The following is a 17,605-nucleotide window of genomic DNA, read 5'->3' as shown; positions in this document are numbered from 1 at the left end:
TTGTCCACATTCACTTCATGACAAGAGGCAGAACTTCTCCTTATTAAGTGAAGCTTCTGGATTGCTTTTCACTTCTTTCTTCCTTTCCTGAATGGCTTTCCAACAATGAATGTTCAGATGACTCAAGTTATGCAGAACAGCATCAGTTAAGTGGTAGACATCTACCTAATGCTGCCAAGATCTTAGCAGCTTGAAAAAGTGAAAGTAATTAGTCTAGCTATCTTTGGCTTCAGCACTCTCTTTTGTTATATATCATTTGGAGGGTATACTTTGGAGGAGACTCAGACCATACCACTTGTAACTGTAATTGCTTGCCTACAATTGCCTGTTTATATCTGTCTGCCCAACTAGATTGTAACCTCCTCAAGAGCAAGTTGCCATTTAAAGCCAATCTATTTTTTGTGATATCCCTAGCAGTCTACTATAGTGCATGTTACTTAGGAGATGCTCAGTAAATACTTGTTAGTTTGAATGAATGAACAAGATTATGCTAAAGAATTACATCATCTCTTACATATGGAAATGATAGTTTGAGGTATGAAAAAGCCAAATGTATATGAAATGGTAAAAAATTTGTGTTTGTGTTGTTAGTTTGTTTCCCTGCAACTAGTGCACAGCCCAGTGCACAGCGGGACCTCATAAATGTTTATTAAATTATTCCATTAAACTCTGTTGAGTGCCTACGCTGTCCATTTCTGCTATTCTCATTAACATATGAACTTGAGTCCCAGGAGAATTCATCAACGTAGTAGAGGTCAAATAAGTAAGAATGATAAATTATCATCTAATGGCGATCATGTATCTTTATCTGTATTCAGTTTTTTGTTTCTGTTTTTGTTTTTGTTTTTTGCCCCTTTCAGGAGATTTTAGTGTGTGGCCATTCCTTGGAAGTGAATATAACCACAAACCTGGACTTCTTCCTAAGTGTGGCTCAAGTTCAACTCTTACATCAGTTAATAGTAGCAAATATGACTGGACTGGAACCATCAAGCAAGGCCACAGAGGTAACTGTTACCTGATTTTGATTAGTCTTACTGCATTTGTGCCAACTTTATATTCATAATAGGAAAACTATAATTAAATGCTTTCTGCTAATTATTCTATATTTAATTTTATTCAAAATATGGTTATAAATTATATTGGATTGGTGTTCTCTGTTTCTGAAATTTGTTTGGTCTCTCTTTGCCTATCATGTACCTTTGCAGAATTGTTGTGGCTTAGCCTCAGAAAAGCCTCTGTTAAAATATATGATTTTAGTATCCTGCTGCAGTTTTTTTAAAAAGTACAACACAAGAAACCTGGTGTAGCTTTCACTTACTCAGATACATTACAGGGATAGGGCCTCTTTTGGAAGTGAACTTTGTAATCGCACTATGGGAATATCTTCAATAAATAACTTCTAAAGCATTCATTTCCCATGCTCAGTGAAGAATGGACACAATCATAAAAGTTGAATGCCTGCCTAGAATTTTAATTTTGATCCGGTGTTGGTTGGAAGCCTGCTTTGTAACCACAAAGCATGTCAGTGTGAAACAAAGAAAGCTTCTTATTAGATGCTTCTCAAGATATATTTTCTTTCTTTTTTGTTTCCATACTTCTATAATCCTATCTGTACTTAGGGTACATCTCCTATAAAAATTCAAGTCAAGAAATCATTTACCTGTGAAAAAGACATTGGTTTTATTTTTGTCAAGAGATACACCGAAGCCTCATAAGTTCTGTTTATTAAAAAGGGAGGGAAGGAAGAGGTGTTCACTGAGAGCTACTTGATGCTAGGCAGTGTGCCAGGCATTTTCACGTAAGTTGAGCATATTATCACAACCATCTTGTGAGATTGATATGGGCATTATTAACATTTTACATATAAGGCTCAGAGATGGTAAGTGACCTGCCTGAAATCATTCATGCATAGCTAAAACATGGTGGAACTGAGATTTTAATTTAAGTCTTTCAAGTCAGTGCTCTTTCCATTCTACCACAGTTTGTGTACTATAACTATTAGTCTATCAGTCTTCTTTGTTTTTAAAAAAATATTTCAAAATGATAAAGCTGTAAATTTTTATAAATGAAGATTCTCTAACTATACTGTCTTTTACCATCCATGATTTCTGTTTGCTCAGTATCTTTCTTAAAAGGTCTGTAGAGCTGGGGCTCCTGGGTGGCTCAGTCAGTTAAGTGTCTGACTTTGGCCTAGATCATGATCTCACTATTCCTGAGTTCGAGACCCACATCGGGTTCTGTGCTGACAGCTCAGAGCCTGGAGCCTGTTTCAGACTCTGTGTCTCCTTCGCTCTCTACCCCTCCCCCACACTGTGTTTGTCTCTCTCTCAAAAATAAACATTAAAAAAAGGTGGGGGGGGGGGGCTGAAGAGCTATGTGGTCTCTAAAATATCAACTTTTTTCTAATATATATTAGACAGTCTATAAGGATATAATTATATGACTTGAAAATAAATAGAGCAAAAGATATTTTCCCATGGCATTTTCGATGAAGTCCTTGAAGAAAGTAGGGTTGGAAACAATATTTAAAATTTTTTTTTGAATGTTTATTTATTTTTGAGAGGGAGAGAAAGAGCATGAGCAGGGGAGGGGCAGAGAGAGAGGGAGACACAGAATCCGAAGCAAGCTCCAAGCTGTCAGCACAGAGCCCAACGCGGGGCTCAAACTCTCGAGCTGTGAGATTATGACCTGAGCCGAAGTCGGACGCTCAACCAACTGAGCCACCCAGGTGCCCCATGGAAACACTATTTTACATTCCTATATTATTTGTGCTAAGTTTATGAATCTCTCACTCATATCAGTAAAACCAAATTCATAGATTTCTGATGTGTTTTAGGAATTTATACAACTTAGCAAATTTGTCTTTAACTCTTTATCTACTTTGGGCAGTTATGAATAAAACTATAAATATTCATCTTCAGACTTTTGTGTGGACAGAAGTTTTCAATTCCTTTGGGTAAATAGAAAGGAGTGTGATTGCTGGATCATATGGTCAGAATATATTTGGTTTTATTAAAAAAAAGAAAAAGAAAAAAAAGAAAACCACCAAACCGTCTTCGAAAGTGACTTATACCATTTTGCCTTCCCACTGGCAATGAAAGAGAGTTCCTGTTGATACACATTCTCGCTAGCATTTGGTGTTGTCAATGGTCTAGATTTGGGCATTCTATTAGATGTGTGATGGTGTCTTTTGTTGTTTTAATATTCATCTCCCTGATGATCTATGAAGTAGAGCATCTTTTCGTATGCTTATTTTCCATCTGCATATCTTCTTTAGTGAAGGGTCTGTAAAGTCTTTGGCTCATTTTTTATTTGGGTTGTTTTCTTACTGTTGAGTTTTAAGAGTTTCTTTGTATATTTTGGATAACAGTCCTTCATCAGATGTGTCTTTTGCAAATATTTTCTCCTAGTTTATGGCTTTTTTTTCCTAATTCCCTTGATATTGTCTTTCACAGAGCTGAAATTTTTAATTTTAATAATTTTTTCATGGATCATATCTGTAGTGTTGGATCTAAAAAGGCGTCACCATACCCAAGATCATCTAGGTTTTCTCTTATGTTCTTTTCTAGGTCTTATAGTTGTGTGTTTTACATTAAGTCTATAGTCTCAGTCTTGAGTTCATTTTTGTGAAGGGGATAAGGTCTGTATGTAGATTCATTTTTTTTACATGTGAATGTCTAGTTTTTCCAGCATCATTTGTTAAAGAGACTGTCCTTTGCTCCATTGTATTCCCTTTGCTCCTTTGTCAAAGGTTTTTGACTGTATTCATGAGGGTCTGTTTCTGGGCTATCTGTTGTGTTCCATTGACCTTTTTGTCCATTCTTTCACCAATACCATGCTGTCTTGATTACTGTAGCTTCATAGTAAGTCTTAAAGTATGGCAGTGTCAGTTCCCCCAACTTTGTTCTTCTCCTTTGCTATTGTAGAAGCTATTCTGTCTCTTTTGCCTCTTCACATAAACTTGAGAATCAGTTTGCCAATAGCCATGAAATAACTTCCTGGGATTTTTACTAGGATTGCATCAAATCTATAAATCAAGTTAAGAAATGACATCTTGACAATATTGAGTCTTCCTGTCCATGAACACAGAATATCTCTCCACTTATTTAATTCTTTGATTTTGTTCATCTCAGTTATATAGTTTTCCTATTTATATCTTGTATATATTTTGTTAGATTTATACCTAAGTGTGCCATTTTTGGTATGCTACTGTAAATGCTATTGCGCTTTTAATTTTAAATTCCACTCGTTAATTGTTGGTGTACAGAAATGTAATATAATTGATTTTTGCATATTAACCTTATATCCTGCAACCTTGCTGTAATCACTTACTCATTCCAAGAGTTTTTATGTGAATTCCTTCAGATTTTCTACATAGACAATCCTGCCATCTGTGAACAAAGATCGTTCTTTTTTCCTAATCTATAATACTTATATGTCCTTTTCGTGCCTTATTGTACTAGAAGGAACTTCCAGTATGTTGAAAAATAGTGGTGAAAGAGGACATCCTTGACTTCTACCTGATCTTAGTGGGAAAGTTTCAAGTTTCTCACTCTAGGTTTTTTGTAGATGTTTATCAAGTTGAGGACATTTCTCTCTGTTCCTAGTTTACTGAGAGTTTTTATCATGAATGGGTTTGGATTTTGTCAAGTACTTTTGATGCATCTATTCATATGATCATTTGATTTTTCTTTTCTAATTTGTTGATGTGATGGATTACATTAATTGAGTTTTAAATGTTAAATGAGCCTTATATACTTGGGATAAATCTCAGTTAGTATAGTATATAATTCTTCTTATGCATCGTGGATTATATTTACTAATAATTTGTTGAAGATTTTTGTGTCTTTATTCATGAGAGATAGTGATCTGTAGTTTCTTTTACATGTGATCTCTTTTTCTGGTTTTGATATTAGGGCAATGCTGGCCCCATAGATTGAGTTAGGAAATATCTCTTCTGCTTCTGCCCTCTGAAAGACATTGTACAGAATTGGTATAATTTCTTCCTTAAATATTTGCTAGAAATCAGTGACTCCACATAGGCCTGATGATTTCTTTTTTGGAGGTTATTAATTATTGTTTAAGTTTCTTTAACAGATATAGGGCTATTCAGACCTTCTGTTTTTTCTTGTATGAATTTTGTCTGATTGTCTTTCAGTTTATTGGTCCATTTCCTTGAAATGGTCATCAAATGTGTGGACATGGAGGTGTTCATAATATTCCTTTATTATCCTCTTAATTTCCATAAGATCTGTAGTGATGTCCCCTCTCTCATTTCTGATACTAGTAGTTTGATTCTCCCCCCACAACCTGCCTTTTTTTCTTTTTTAGTTAGCCTGGCTAGAGGCTTTATTGATTTTTGCTCTAATTATTATTATTTCTTTTCTTCTATTTCATTTGGATGGTGATAATATTTCCAGACAGTCTTTGACAAGGTTTTATTTGAGAGATTAATTTAAAAGTTATTCAAGAATGTGGTGAGTGACTTTTGTTAATAGAGGAAACATCTACACTATAAACAAAAGGGAAGAAAGATGGACAGACCTTTGGAAATAGAAGTGAAAACAGTGGAACGATCTAAGGATTATTGCTTAAATCAACACTTACTAATTTTGATTGTATGGACAACTAACACAGAAACTTTCAAGTACATAGCTAAAAGAGAAGCACTTCAGGGGTGCCTGGGTGGCTCAGTCAGTTAAATGTTCAACTTCAGCTCAGGTCATGATCTCACAGTTTGTGGGTTCAAGCCCTGCATCAGGCTCTTTGCTATCAGTACAGAACCTGCTTCGGATCCCTCTCTTTCTGCCCCTCCCCGGCTCTCTCTCACTATTTCTCTCAAAAATAAATAAAACATTTAAAGAAAAGAGAAGCACTTCAGGCAATAAAATGACCAGCTGATGGTTTAGGCAAATTGCCTCTCATATTGATCAAAACTTTTTCCAATATATTTGCTCTGAACAATGTACTCTAGATGGGGTGAGGCCGCTAGATCATTCAGCCTATATTTGTCATTTTTGATTTTTAGTGTTCCCTTCTAGTGCTATGACTGTCATGATTGCTGACTCCTAGAATGTTTCTTTTGTTTAAATTAACCTTTTCTTGTTTCTCTATACATATATTGACAAGCTGAGAAAGAACATAGATAAACTTTTAATATTCAAAAATCCAAAGTGCATTCCATATTTAAAAAGTGCATGTCCCTTCATATTCCACTCTATAATTCATGTCTATGATGACAATTAGTTCTATAACACAAGAACAGGAGTGTTATTTGGGTTTCTTACATCCTAGTTCCCTGCCATTTACATGAGGTTGGAGTCAATCTCCTAGATAACTTGATAGTCAAGTCCAAATGTACAATTCTAACTTTTCTCTGGAAATGAAGCTCCACTACTCCTCCTTGATTTCTTTCCCATTGTTTAACAGGGCTGTGGTGATTTACACAATTGGTTTACTCTTTAGAAGATTCTTTGCCTTCTTTCAAGATAACCTTGGTCTCATAAAAGCCAATTTTATTAAAGTGATTATTAGTAGTATAATCATGACATTGATGCAATAAGAATTAACAAGGGTGATTATTTAGTAACATGTACCCATAAATGTCAGGAAATTTTTGAAAGAGAATGTGAATAAACAGAGAACTAAAGATTTTAATTTGTGCAAGTCTGTTTATAGAAGAATAATGCAGGCCATTTTTGTATAATAAAAGGGGACTAAAATATCATTATAAGTTTTCCTAAAGCGGTTAGTATGCAGGACATTATAAGGAATTGTTCAAATACAAAACAGACAAATCCTATCTTTATATCATTTTATTTCAGTTGCTGTCACAGCATAAAGAAAAAAACACAGCATAAAGAAAGATCATTTTGAATCACACTTTGAAGTATTAGACCACTTTAAAGTAAGATGAAAACTGAGTAGTCTGTCTGAATCTGTAAAACCATAAGCAATACAGATAAGATTCTACAACTAGCCTGTTAACTTGAAATGCTTGGTTTATTTTTCATAATGTAATGTTATTTTTATCAAAGTAATACATGAACAACTGTTGCTAAGCTAAATATATCAAAATAGTATCAGTCTGCTTTTTAAAAATGTTTTTTAATGTTTATTTTTGAGAAAGAGAGAGAGAGAGCGTGAGCAGGGGAGGGAGAGATAGAGGGACACACAGAAACCAAAGCAGGCTCCAGGCTCTGAGGTGTCAGCACAGAGCCTGACACAGGCCTCGAACTCATGAACCACGAGATCATGATCTGAGCCAAAGTCAGATGCTCAACTGACTGAGCTACCCAGGTGCCCCTAAATGTTTTTTTAATGCTTGTTTGAGATATATATAGAGAGAGACAGAACATGAGTGAGGGAGGAGCAGAGAGATGGAGACAGAATCTGAAGTAGGTTCCAGGCTCTGAGCTGTCAGCACAGAGCCCAACTTGGGACTCTTGTACAGAATTGGCTCACAAGCCATGAGATCATGACCTGAGCAAGGTCATATATTAACCAACTGAGCCACGCAGGCACCCCTCAAAATACTATCAGTCTCCTAATAACCCCACCTAATCCTGCTTAGCCACTTTTAACTCTTCTGGTATTTATCTCCATATTTCTGAATAAATGAATAGACTACCATCTCTTGATTTACTCATTTTAGTATTACTTATTCACTTGCTATTTATTGTAGATGCGGAGTCCATCTCTTGACACTTCTTCCACTCTTCCATCTTCCCAGTATTCTCTTATCATAATTTTATATCATATTTTTAAAGTCAGTAAGAGCTACTTTTATTATAAAGACTATGTAAATATTGTTCATTGCTTAGCAAAGTGATAAAATGTGATTTTATTTTCCTGTGATTGTTTGTCCTAATGTTAATCACTGCCACATTTTTTAATTTGCTCAGGTTTAAAAAAAAAACTCTACTTCTTTTGTCTTTCTCTCCACCCCACGCCCAAGTCCCACCAGTGACTCTACTTAATGCCAACAATTTAATTTTTCACACTCTGCAACTTACAAAATAGTGCTTTTTTCCCCCTCACTCAAAACGATTTTTCCTACATTCTTCTTTCTTCCTTCTCCACAATGGACTAGTAGTTCTCTGAACCTGCTGCCACTGGACACAAAAGAGTCAGATGAGAGGAGACTGATTTTTGAGGTCAATGTAAAGTTAGAGAATTTATAGGGTATCAAGGAACTAATTTGTTTCTATGAATATAAATTAGAAAGGTTGCCAGTATCTTTATCCTACCATTTCAAATGTCAAGTATTTGAGTTCCTATGTAGAACTATATTCATATAGAAAAATGTTATAATAGGATTTATGATATATATCTAACAGAGTTTACTTGGGTGTTTTTATAGTTTGTTATAAAACAGTATAATATGTTGGATTTTTTGTTACATACTGTGAGTGAGTGTATACCCTATGGAGTGGTGGTGGAATTTTTTTTTTTGGTGGTTTTATTACTATTTTAGCATGGAAATAATTTGCTTTGGAGTTATTCTTCATTTTGGGAATTGGTTTTTAGCCATTGGTGAAAAATTCTTATAAGGCATACTTGACCAATTGAAGGACTGCTAGGAATAATTAGAACTAAGAACTTAAGAGTAAAGAAGAGGGGAAGAAACTTTGAGTGGTGGTGCAGTACCAGAGATTTGTTGGAGCATAACATTAGACAAGATGAGGGAAATGGAGGCAAAGTATACCCCAAGAACACAGGTGAGTGGAGGTGAGGTTTGAAAGCAGGAACTGAGACCAATATGGGAGAGGATGTTGGTGTTCTGGTCTATCTTGATGTAGGCGTGAATGGGAAAGCCCATATCAGAGGTTACATATTTCCGTATTAAAAAAGGAGGTTGGAATTTTGTGTGATGTGCATGTGTTGATTTTCCATCAGTGTTGCTATGCTGAGTATTTGTTTCTCTTTAGAGGCACCTGGATCTACCACTTGTAACCAGGCAATAAACACAGGCACCAATAAAATATGGATTCAAGCAGAGCCTTAAATGGACAAGAGGGCCTGTGAGGAAATACCCTGAATTTCTTAAAATCTAGAGCTGGAAAAGATATTAAGTATTTTATTGCCTATCCTCTCCAAGAAAGGACTTCTTAGGTAGATTGCGCTACCACACCTGTCTCAATTTTACTTATTCCTTGTAGATATTAAAAATAGCATAATTGTATCCTGATAAACAAGCTTATGCTTAGAAACGCATCATAGTTGCTTCAGGGTACATGCTGAACATCAAGAAAACCATAAAAATTTTAATTTTCTAGCCATGCTTATGTTTATCTCATACAGATTTCTTGAACAGAAATCCAGTGAATGTATTAAGTTTTCCTAAGGCTCTCTTAAACTGCCTGTCCGGGTCGTGTTCAGCAGTACTCATTGAGGGCTTACCATATATCAGATACACTGGCTACAGACTGAAAGAAGTATGAAAAATAAGTACACTGTGATGCTTGCCCTGTAAGATTTTATAATCTGGTTGAGAAATAAAACATAAGTAAATGGGGTTCCTGAGTGGCTCAGTTGGTTAAGCATCTGACTTTAGCTCAGGTCATGATCTCACAGTTCATGGGTTCAAGCCCCGCATTGGTCTCTGTGCTGACGGCTCAGAGCCTGGAGCCTGTTTTGGATTCTGTGTCTCCCTCTCTCTCTGCCCCTCCCCTGCTCGCACTCTGTCTCTCTCTGACTCAAAAATAAATAAACATTAAAAAAAAGTAAGAAAAAACATAAGTAAATGAATTTATAACAAAGAAAACAATAAATGAAAAGTATTAAACATGCTCCATGGAAAATTAGTATTATAGGAGTGATCCAAAATAGGAGGAGAAGACTTTAGACCATGTGCTGAGAGATCTAGCTTCATGGGGAAGTTGGAATTGAATAGGCAGAGAAGAATGACCTGTTTATTTACTCAGTAAATACTGAAACTTTTCTATGTATCAAACACTATAATGGATATTAGAGTGACAGCATAAACAAAAGAGATTAAGTTTCTGCTCTCATGTTCTAGTGCTCATATATTTCATGAAGAAGATAGACAGTAATAAATAATTGGAGCTAGGGGCACCTGAGTGGCTCAGTCGGTTAAGTGTCTGACTTCGGTTCGGGTCATGATCTCGCTGTTTGTGAGTTCGAGCCCCGCATGGGGATCTGTGCTGACAGCTCAGCACCTGGAGCCTGCTTCCAATTCTGTGTCTCCCTCTCTTTCTGCCCCTCCCCCATTCTCACTCTGTCTCTCTGTCTCTCTCTCTGTCTCTGTCTCTCTCTCTCTCTCTCTCTCCCCCCCCCCCCCCCGGAAAAATAAACATTAAAAAATAATTGGAGGTAGATCAAGACATATAGTCGTTTTTAGTTACACATGCGCGCACACACACACACACACACACACACACACACACACACCTAGTTGCTTACATCAAATATGTTCCCTTTCCATCAGCCCAAAGTTAGTCATGTGTTTGCACCTAGCTGCAAAGGAGGCTGAGAAATATAATCTATAATCTTTCTTTTTTTTTCCTCTTAAAGTTTATTTATTTTGAGAAAGAGAGAGAGCATGAGCAGGGGAGGGGCAGAAAGAGGGAGAGAGAGTATGCCAAGCAGGCTCTGCACTGTCAGCACAGAGCCCGATGTGGGGCTCAAACTCACGAACCGTGTGACCATGACCTGAGCTGAAACCAAGAGTCAGCCACTTAACTGAGCCCCCCAGGCGCCCGTGAGAAATGTACTCTTTCTAATACATGGCCATGTGCCATACTTAAAATTATTTTACTATGAAAGAAGGGGATGGTGAATATTGGAATTCAACTGACAGCCTTGGCCACAGAGACTTCAGGGTTACTGGTAGCCAGAGCTAGAATATTCCTTAGAAGTTTTGGCTCTCTTCAATATTTTCAACATACCATCAACTAAAGCCTAAAGTTGACATACCATATAATATGGCAGAAATACTATTGGCTTGCCAATTGCACAGTGCTGCTATAGGGACCCTGTCTTTGCCCAGTGTTTCTAACCCTCTTCATCTGACAATAGAACTTCCTTTCTTTTGACTAAACAACATTCTCCTGTGTGGTTTTGCTGGGGATGCCCTTTAGAGGGTAGACATGAGACACAGGCCTGGCCACTAATTGTACTCCATCCCCCCTATCATTTATTGGCCCAGATAATGGGCACACTTCTCAGGCCAGGGCAGTGTTTTATATGAATACACTGAGAAGAATAAACTCTGTTCCCTGTGGATCACTACGTCCAGATGTTATCATACTGGAGCTTTCTTTGACCATGCTCCTCTCTTCTTTACCACCATCACGTGAAGAAAACGTCTCTTTTTTTAAAAAGAAAGAAAGGAGTTGAACTCACAGAAATAAGGGAAACTGAAAGATGGAGAGAAAAAAAATCTTTGACATCCTTTGACTCCTTTGACACAGTTCTAGCCAATGAGATATAAAGAGAAGTGTTCAATAGATTTCTAGGAAAGTCTTTACCTTCTTGCTTTTCCACCTTCCTGGAATAGTGACAACGGAAGTGACCAGCGACTTGTGACCGTGAGGCAAAACATGATGACAGAGACGAGGACCAAAAGCACACACTAAGGATACCAAAATGGAGGATAAAATGATCCTGAGATGCAAGTGACATCATGGAGCCACTGTAACTGGCACTGGACTTTAAGTTATATGAGGAAAATAGGCATAAGTTAAGCCAGTAATTTTTGGCTTTTTATTACATAAGGCCAGACAAAATCTTCACTGATACAGTGTTAAAATATTCTAAGATATAGATGATAAAACCCAGGGAAAGTGCTGATCACACAATACAATTTGAGGCATAACAAGTTCTTAAGTTGATAAATGGATTCCTTAACTCATAGGAATTCCTCTATCTGTTCACAGAGATGGAAAAGAGAGGTATATACCATCAAAAGAGCTAGAAGGTATTGTGACTGATTGTATGTTTGATGGAGACAGGTTGGGTACATACTGTGGAGGGCCTTGAATACTGGGCTAAAATGTTTTAAGCAAGCAGTAGAGAGGAGTTGAAGTTAGCTGAACTGGTGAATAACTTAAACAGGTGTCCTTCTGAACTCAGACCCATTTTAGACTGAACTTCTCAGTTTTCCTCACACACTGTTAGTTAAAATGGTAATATTACAGTTATCTTTTTCTTTGTTCTAATTCAATACAGTATATTGTATTCTAATATAGTATCCGATTATTTCAGTCAGGATTTGAAATAGCTGTAGCATATAATATCACCCATTGTTTCCAGGGGCTACAATTATTCTTAAAAAAAAGAAAAGAACACAATGCACACTCTTTTAAAATTGACTAAACAGAAGAATGAGAAGGCTGAGATTGCCCTGGGTGATGTTCATCTGGCTGCAGTAATTACGCTGTTATTCCTGGCTAGCAAGTAACTATCTTATTAAGCCCACTTACAGAAGTAGTGTATGTAAGGAGTAACACATGCTCATTTTCAAATCAGTGTTTTAGAGTAAATAAAAATTTTATAGCAAAATAAAAACCACATTTTTAGGGGCAAAGAATAGAACCGCATTGCGGGGCATCTGAAGGTGGGGTTCTTTGATCCACACACTACATATCCTGAAGAAGAATGTAGACAATTATAACACTAATTGAGCATTTCTTCCTTTGCCCTCTCCTTCCTCCTCCACTTAACCACTTGGCTTTAGCCACATCCTTAGCTCTCCTTTCCTTTCAGTCTCTGGTAATGACTTACTTGGTGACCCATCCAATGCATGCTTGGTACCTGTTCTTACACTCTCTTTGATAGCTAAAAAATCTGTTCCTTAAGAAAAATCTCATTTATGGGGCACCTGGGTGGCTCAGTTGGTTAAGTGTCCGACTTCAGCTCAGGTCATGATCTCATGGTTTGTGAGTTCGAGCCCCGCATCCAGCTCTATGCTGATAGCCCAGAGCCTGGAGCCTGTTTCAGATTCATTCATTCATTCATTCATTGTCTCTGTCTCTGTCTCTCTCTCTCTCTCTCTCTCTCTCTCTCTCTCTCTCTGCTCCTCCCCTGCTCATGCTCTGTCTCTCTCTCTCAAAAATAAAATAAACATTAAAAAAATTTAAAAAAAGAAAAATCTCATTTACAAAAAAAATTACTTTAGCCATCAGAAAATATACAGTACTTATTCTATTTATTCAGTATTTCTAAAGTAATTGTGAATAGTCCCAACTTAAGTAACGGTTCCATTTCCCCAGACTTTCTGCTATCATTTATTGTATTTGGCTTGTCTATAACTACCTAAAGAAAAAAGAACTACATAAAGCACTGTATCCAACTGTCCATGAAGCATGAGAAAGTTACATTTAAAAAAATAATGTTACTACCTTAAAGCTGGTCAGAACAGGTAAAAACCCCTGAGAGAAATCTCATCTCCTTTCTCAATTAGCTCCTCTCCTCTCAGGATTGCTAGTCCTTCACATCTGTTCTATGTTAATATTTTTTCCTCTCTGTACTAAGTTACAGGTCTTTTCTCATATCTTCAATCTTATCTCTTAATAACTGCTCCTTTCTCACATTTTTGTGTAATTTCTAATGCTTTCTTTTAATACTTTAATTCTCATGACCTAGAAGAATGCTTGTGTATAAGGAGAAACACTCTAGGAAAATAGTTCATAAGTAATTCATTATTTTCTACGTAAAAATACGATAAATGAGCTAACTGTTCAAAATAATTGAGGTTCCATCATTTGCTGGGCTTTCTATATGACGGTTTGTTCTAACAAGCAAGCCTCTGGGATTTCAATTACTATTACATAAAAGAACCAACTTTTAAAAAATATTAACATCAGAGCCATGGGAATGTATATAATTCTCATCTAAGATTTCATACATTTTTAAATTGCTTATTTCTAAAACTTTGGCTCTTCATCAAAGGCTTTCTGCAGCATATGACGAAAAATCCTCTCACAGAGTATAGAGGTATATAAAATAAACACCAAAGCCTAAACCCAATAATCTTCCTTCTTTACTTTTTAAAGTTTCTTGACTTCAGCAAATGTGCTATAGATACCTTCCCACCTTTCATTCTAAAAATTGGCCCATTCAGTAATGCACATTTGGAAGACACAAAAGGACCCTGGGGAGATGGAAATATTCTGTATTGTGATTGTGGTGGTGGTTGCACAATTGTATACATTAATTAAAGCCCATCCCACTATACCTTCTTAAGGCATATATTCTATTATTTACAAATTATACACTGGTAAACCTGGCTTAAAAAAAGGTTTGGCCACTCAGCACAGCTTTGGAAGACACAAAGTCCACTGACAACAGTGATTTCCATTAATGTCGGAGTATCTGTTACTGAGGTGGCTACCCAGAATCTATAACACCAGCCAACACTTTTTGGGTACTTCCTATGTGCCAGATGGTTAAGTGTATTATATAGCCTAACTGCTTTAGTCCTAACAACGACCCTCTGAATTGAGGGCTTTGTCTCAGATTATACAGATATGTAAGCTGAGTCTCAAGAAAATCACATAATTTGCCCAAGGTTATTAGCTGATAAGTATCAAAGCCCAGATATTTGCCCCACCCCCTACTCTGAGAATGTATTGGTTGGAAGAGGTGTTAAAGGTAGTTCAGTGACCTAACTGGTCTGGATGTGGTTGTTTACAGGGAAAATTAAAATCTAAATTAACTGTTCTTAAATAAAATTATCTCTTACGGTATTGCAATGGTAAGCCATCAAAGGATCTAAAACAAGAGTATGACCTAATCACGTTCACATTTGGAATAGTGACAGATGCATTAGTTAGGGAGACCATTGGAAACTCTAGCAGTAATCCAGATGACGAGAGCCTGAAATTCACTGATTTAAGGAAGAAGAGGAAGAAATCCAGGAATGGGCAGTCTCTGCATTTGCTTGAAAAAATGTATGTAAGGAAGAAAGCTCTGAGAAAAAAAGGTTATAGTTACTCGTTATTATCCTTTTTGAGTAAAAATATGATAAATGAGCTGGTTCATCTCAGGGCATATGTTATTGGAAAGATAGTGTTCCAGATCATTCTTTCTCCAGCTATTCTAAATTGGATGACAAAGAACAAAGACTCTTATGCCACCTGTTTGCTGACAGGCAACAGTTAGTTCTAAATTCAGAGGCCACTGATTAGGATTTCCTTGCACTTTGTACCTTCTTGAACTCATGGTCAGCCTCAGTATTTCATTTGCGCCTCCAAAGAAAAATGTTGGAGTGGATTGTTGTCCTTATAAAGGATTCAAGAAATGGTTATTGTTTAGTTGTTTATTGTTTTTTTAATGTTTATTTATTTTCAGAGAGAGAGCATGAGCAGGGGAGGGTCAGAGAGAAGAGAGAGAAAATCCCAAGCAGGCTCCACACCATCAGTACACAGCCCTATGTGGGGCTCAAACTCAGGAACCATATCATGACCTGAGCTGAAACAAAAAATTGGACATTTGAACAACTTAGCCACCTAGGCACCCCTGGTTTTATTTCTAGATAAGGAAAAAACAAAGATGTTTAAATATCAATGGTAGGTTTCAGTTGGAAGGGAGGTTGAAATATGTTAGGATGAGAAGGAAAAATCCATAGTGTAATTCCTAAAATAATATCCTACAAGTAAAAGCAGAGGGGTTGATGTTAGGAAAAAATACACCTCTTCTAATAGAACAAAAAGGGAGAAAAAGAGCACGGTCACAGATGTAAGCAGATGCAAGTATATTCAAGAATTCAGTAGTAGGAAGTTGAGAAGGTGCCCATTTGATTATTTTTTATTCCAGAAGTAGGATATAAGACAACTGTTAAGGAATGATACAGAGCTCGGAAATCTGAGATGGAAGACAGGTACCTATTTATTTTATTTAAACTTTAATGTTTTCCCTAATAAGTATAGATTATAATTTATAGAGATACATACAAAATAATGGTAAAATATAAAAATTGCTAAAAATTAAGACCCAACAAACAAAAACACAACATAATTTCAGGCTACAAGGCCTGAACCTCAGATTTGACTCTTAATTTCCGGCAGACAAAAGAAAGGAAGATTCAGATCCTAATAAGTTTACTTAAAAGTTTGCTGCTTTTTAAAATGTATAGATCTTTGTAAATGCACTTTTTATTTTAGAATAGTTTTTTTAATAAAAAAAATTTTTAATGTTTGTTTATTTTTGAGAGAGCACAAGAGGAGGAGGGACAGAGAGAGAGAGAGGCAGACATAGATTCCAAAGCAGGCTCCAGACTCTGAGTTGTCAGCACAGAGCCCGATGCGGGGGTCGAACTCATGAATCATGAGATCATGACCTGAGCTGAAGTCTGATATTCAACCAACTGAGCCACCCAGCGCCCCCATTTTAGAATAGTTTTAGATTTATAGAAAAATTGCAAAAATAGTATAAAGGGTTCTCATATACCCTGCATCTAGTTTTCAGTGTTACTAACATATTGCATTAATATGTATGGTACATTTGTCACAACTAATGAACCAGTATTGATATAATTATTAACTAAATTCTATGCTTTATTCAGATTTCCTCAGTTTTCCTAAGAAAATTTTATAATGTCCTTTTCTGTTCCAACATCCCATTAATATCATATTACATTTATTATGTCTTCATAGGCTCCTCTAGACTATGACAGTTTCTTATATTTTCCTTGCTCTTGATGACCTTAACAGTTTTCAGGAGTACTGGTCAGGTGTTTTTGGAGTTTCATGTAATTTGGATTTGTCTGATGTTGAGGGGAGAGTATCTACATAAATCTTTTGGAATTGTACTGTACAAGAGAGTTTCCTATTCTTCTTCACTTAGGATATATGTTATAAATAGAATAAAGGTTCCTTTCACACTCAAAGATTGTAAAAATTGATAGTATCAGTTGCAACTGTATTTTATCCCTTAAATACCAAGCATCTTCTTAGTCTCTCAGAGCTCTAGTATTTTCATCTGCAAAATGAAAGATTTGGACTTTGCTAGCTGCCTTTCACCTGTTTTTCTAGTCTTTCACTGGTGTGTTTGATGACCTGAGGGAAAGCCCAAGACTGACCTCCAGTGGTAATTAGTGCTTCTCTCCAAGAAATAAATACTTGTTTGTTGACTTGAGGGAGTTGAAACGAGATAGTTAAGAAAAAGTAACACAGCAAATCCATTTCTAATGTATTCATTTACTGGTAGTTAATAGCAAATCTCAATTTATCTATGATATGACTAGAGAAATTTCTTTCTAGAAGTGACCCCAAAATACCTTTTTTCTGCTCTGAAATTTGAGCCATTTGGGGAGAAATGAGTCTAAACTCTCTTCATTGTATATGTAACTCTAATTCTGGATATAACCATTTCATAAATGTCTCTTTTGCTTAGGTGACTTCCTCACAGTAATTTAGTAGCGATTTTTTTGCAGTCATTAATTTTGGTACTCTTAAAATATTTTCTGACATTGACTTCTCACTTTTCTTATTTTTTCCTGAGGCTTCTCTCTCCTCACAGAACCATATTCACATAAATTCTAAGAGATTTTCCCCCCAGTAATCTCGGGAGATATTTGTGAACTTATGGAAGTTGGATGTACCCCTATCGGGGAAATTCCTATGTTGTTTTCAGCATTCTC

General features: G+C 36.3%; 1 protein-coding gene across 4 annotated transcripts in view; it reads left to right on the top strand.

Annotated features, from left to right (window-relative positions):
* The window catches only part of VPS13B (vacuolar protein sorting 13 homolog B), an 805,502-nt gene that overhangs the window by 529,453 nt on the left and 258,444 nt on the right, over positions 1-17,605 (top strand). For all 4 annotated transcript variants that reach the window (XM_049633567.1, XM_049633568.1, XM_049633569.1 and 1 more), the window contains exon 33: positions 861-1,004. In XM_049633567.1, coding sequence (XP_049489524.1) covers positions 861-1,004 — 144 coding nt within the window. The remainder of the gene's footprint in view (positions 1-860; positions 1,005-17,605) is intronic.

This window comes from Panthera uncia, chromosome F2, assembly GCF_023721935.1.
Source record: "Panthera uncia isolate 11264 chromosome F2, Puncia_PCG_1.0, whole genome shotgun sequence".
Classification (NCBI taxonomy): domain Eukaryota; kingdom Metazoa; phylum Chordata; class Mammalia; order Carnivora; family Felidae; genus Panthera; species Panthera uncia.
Note: the sequence above shows the minus strand (reverse complement) of the source record. Positions and strands in the feature narration are given on the sequence as shown.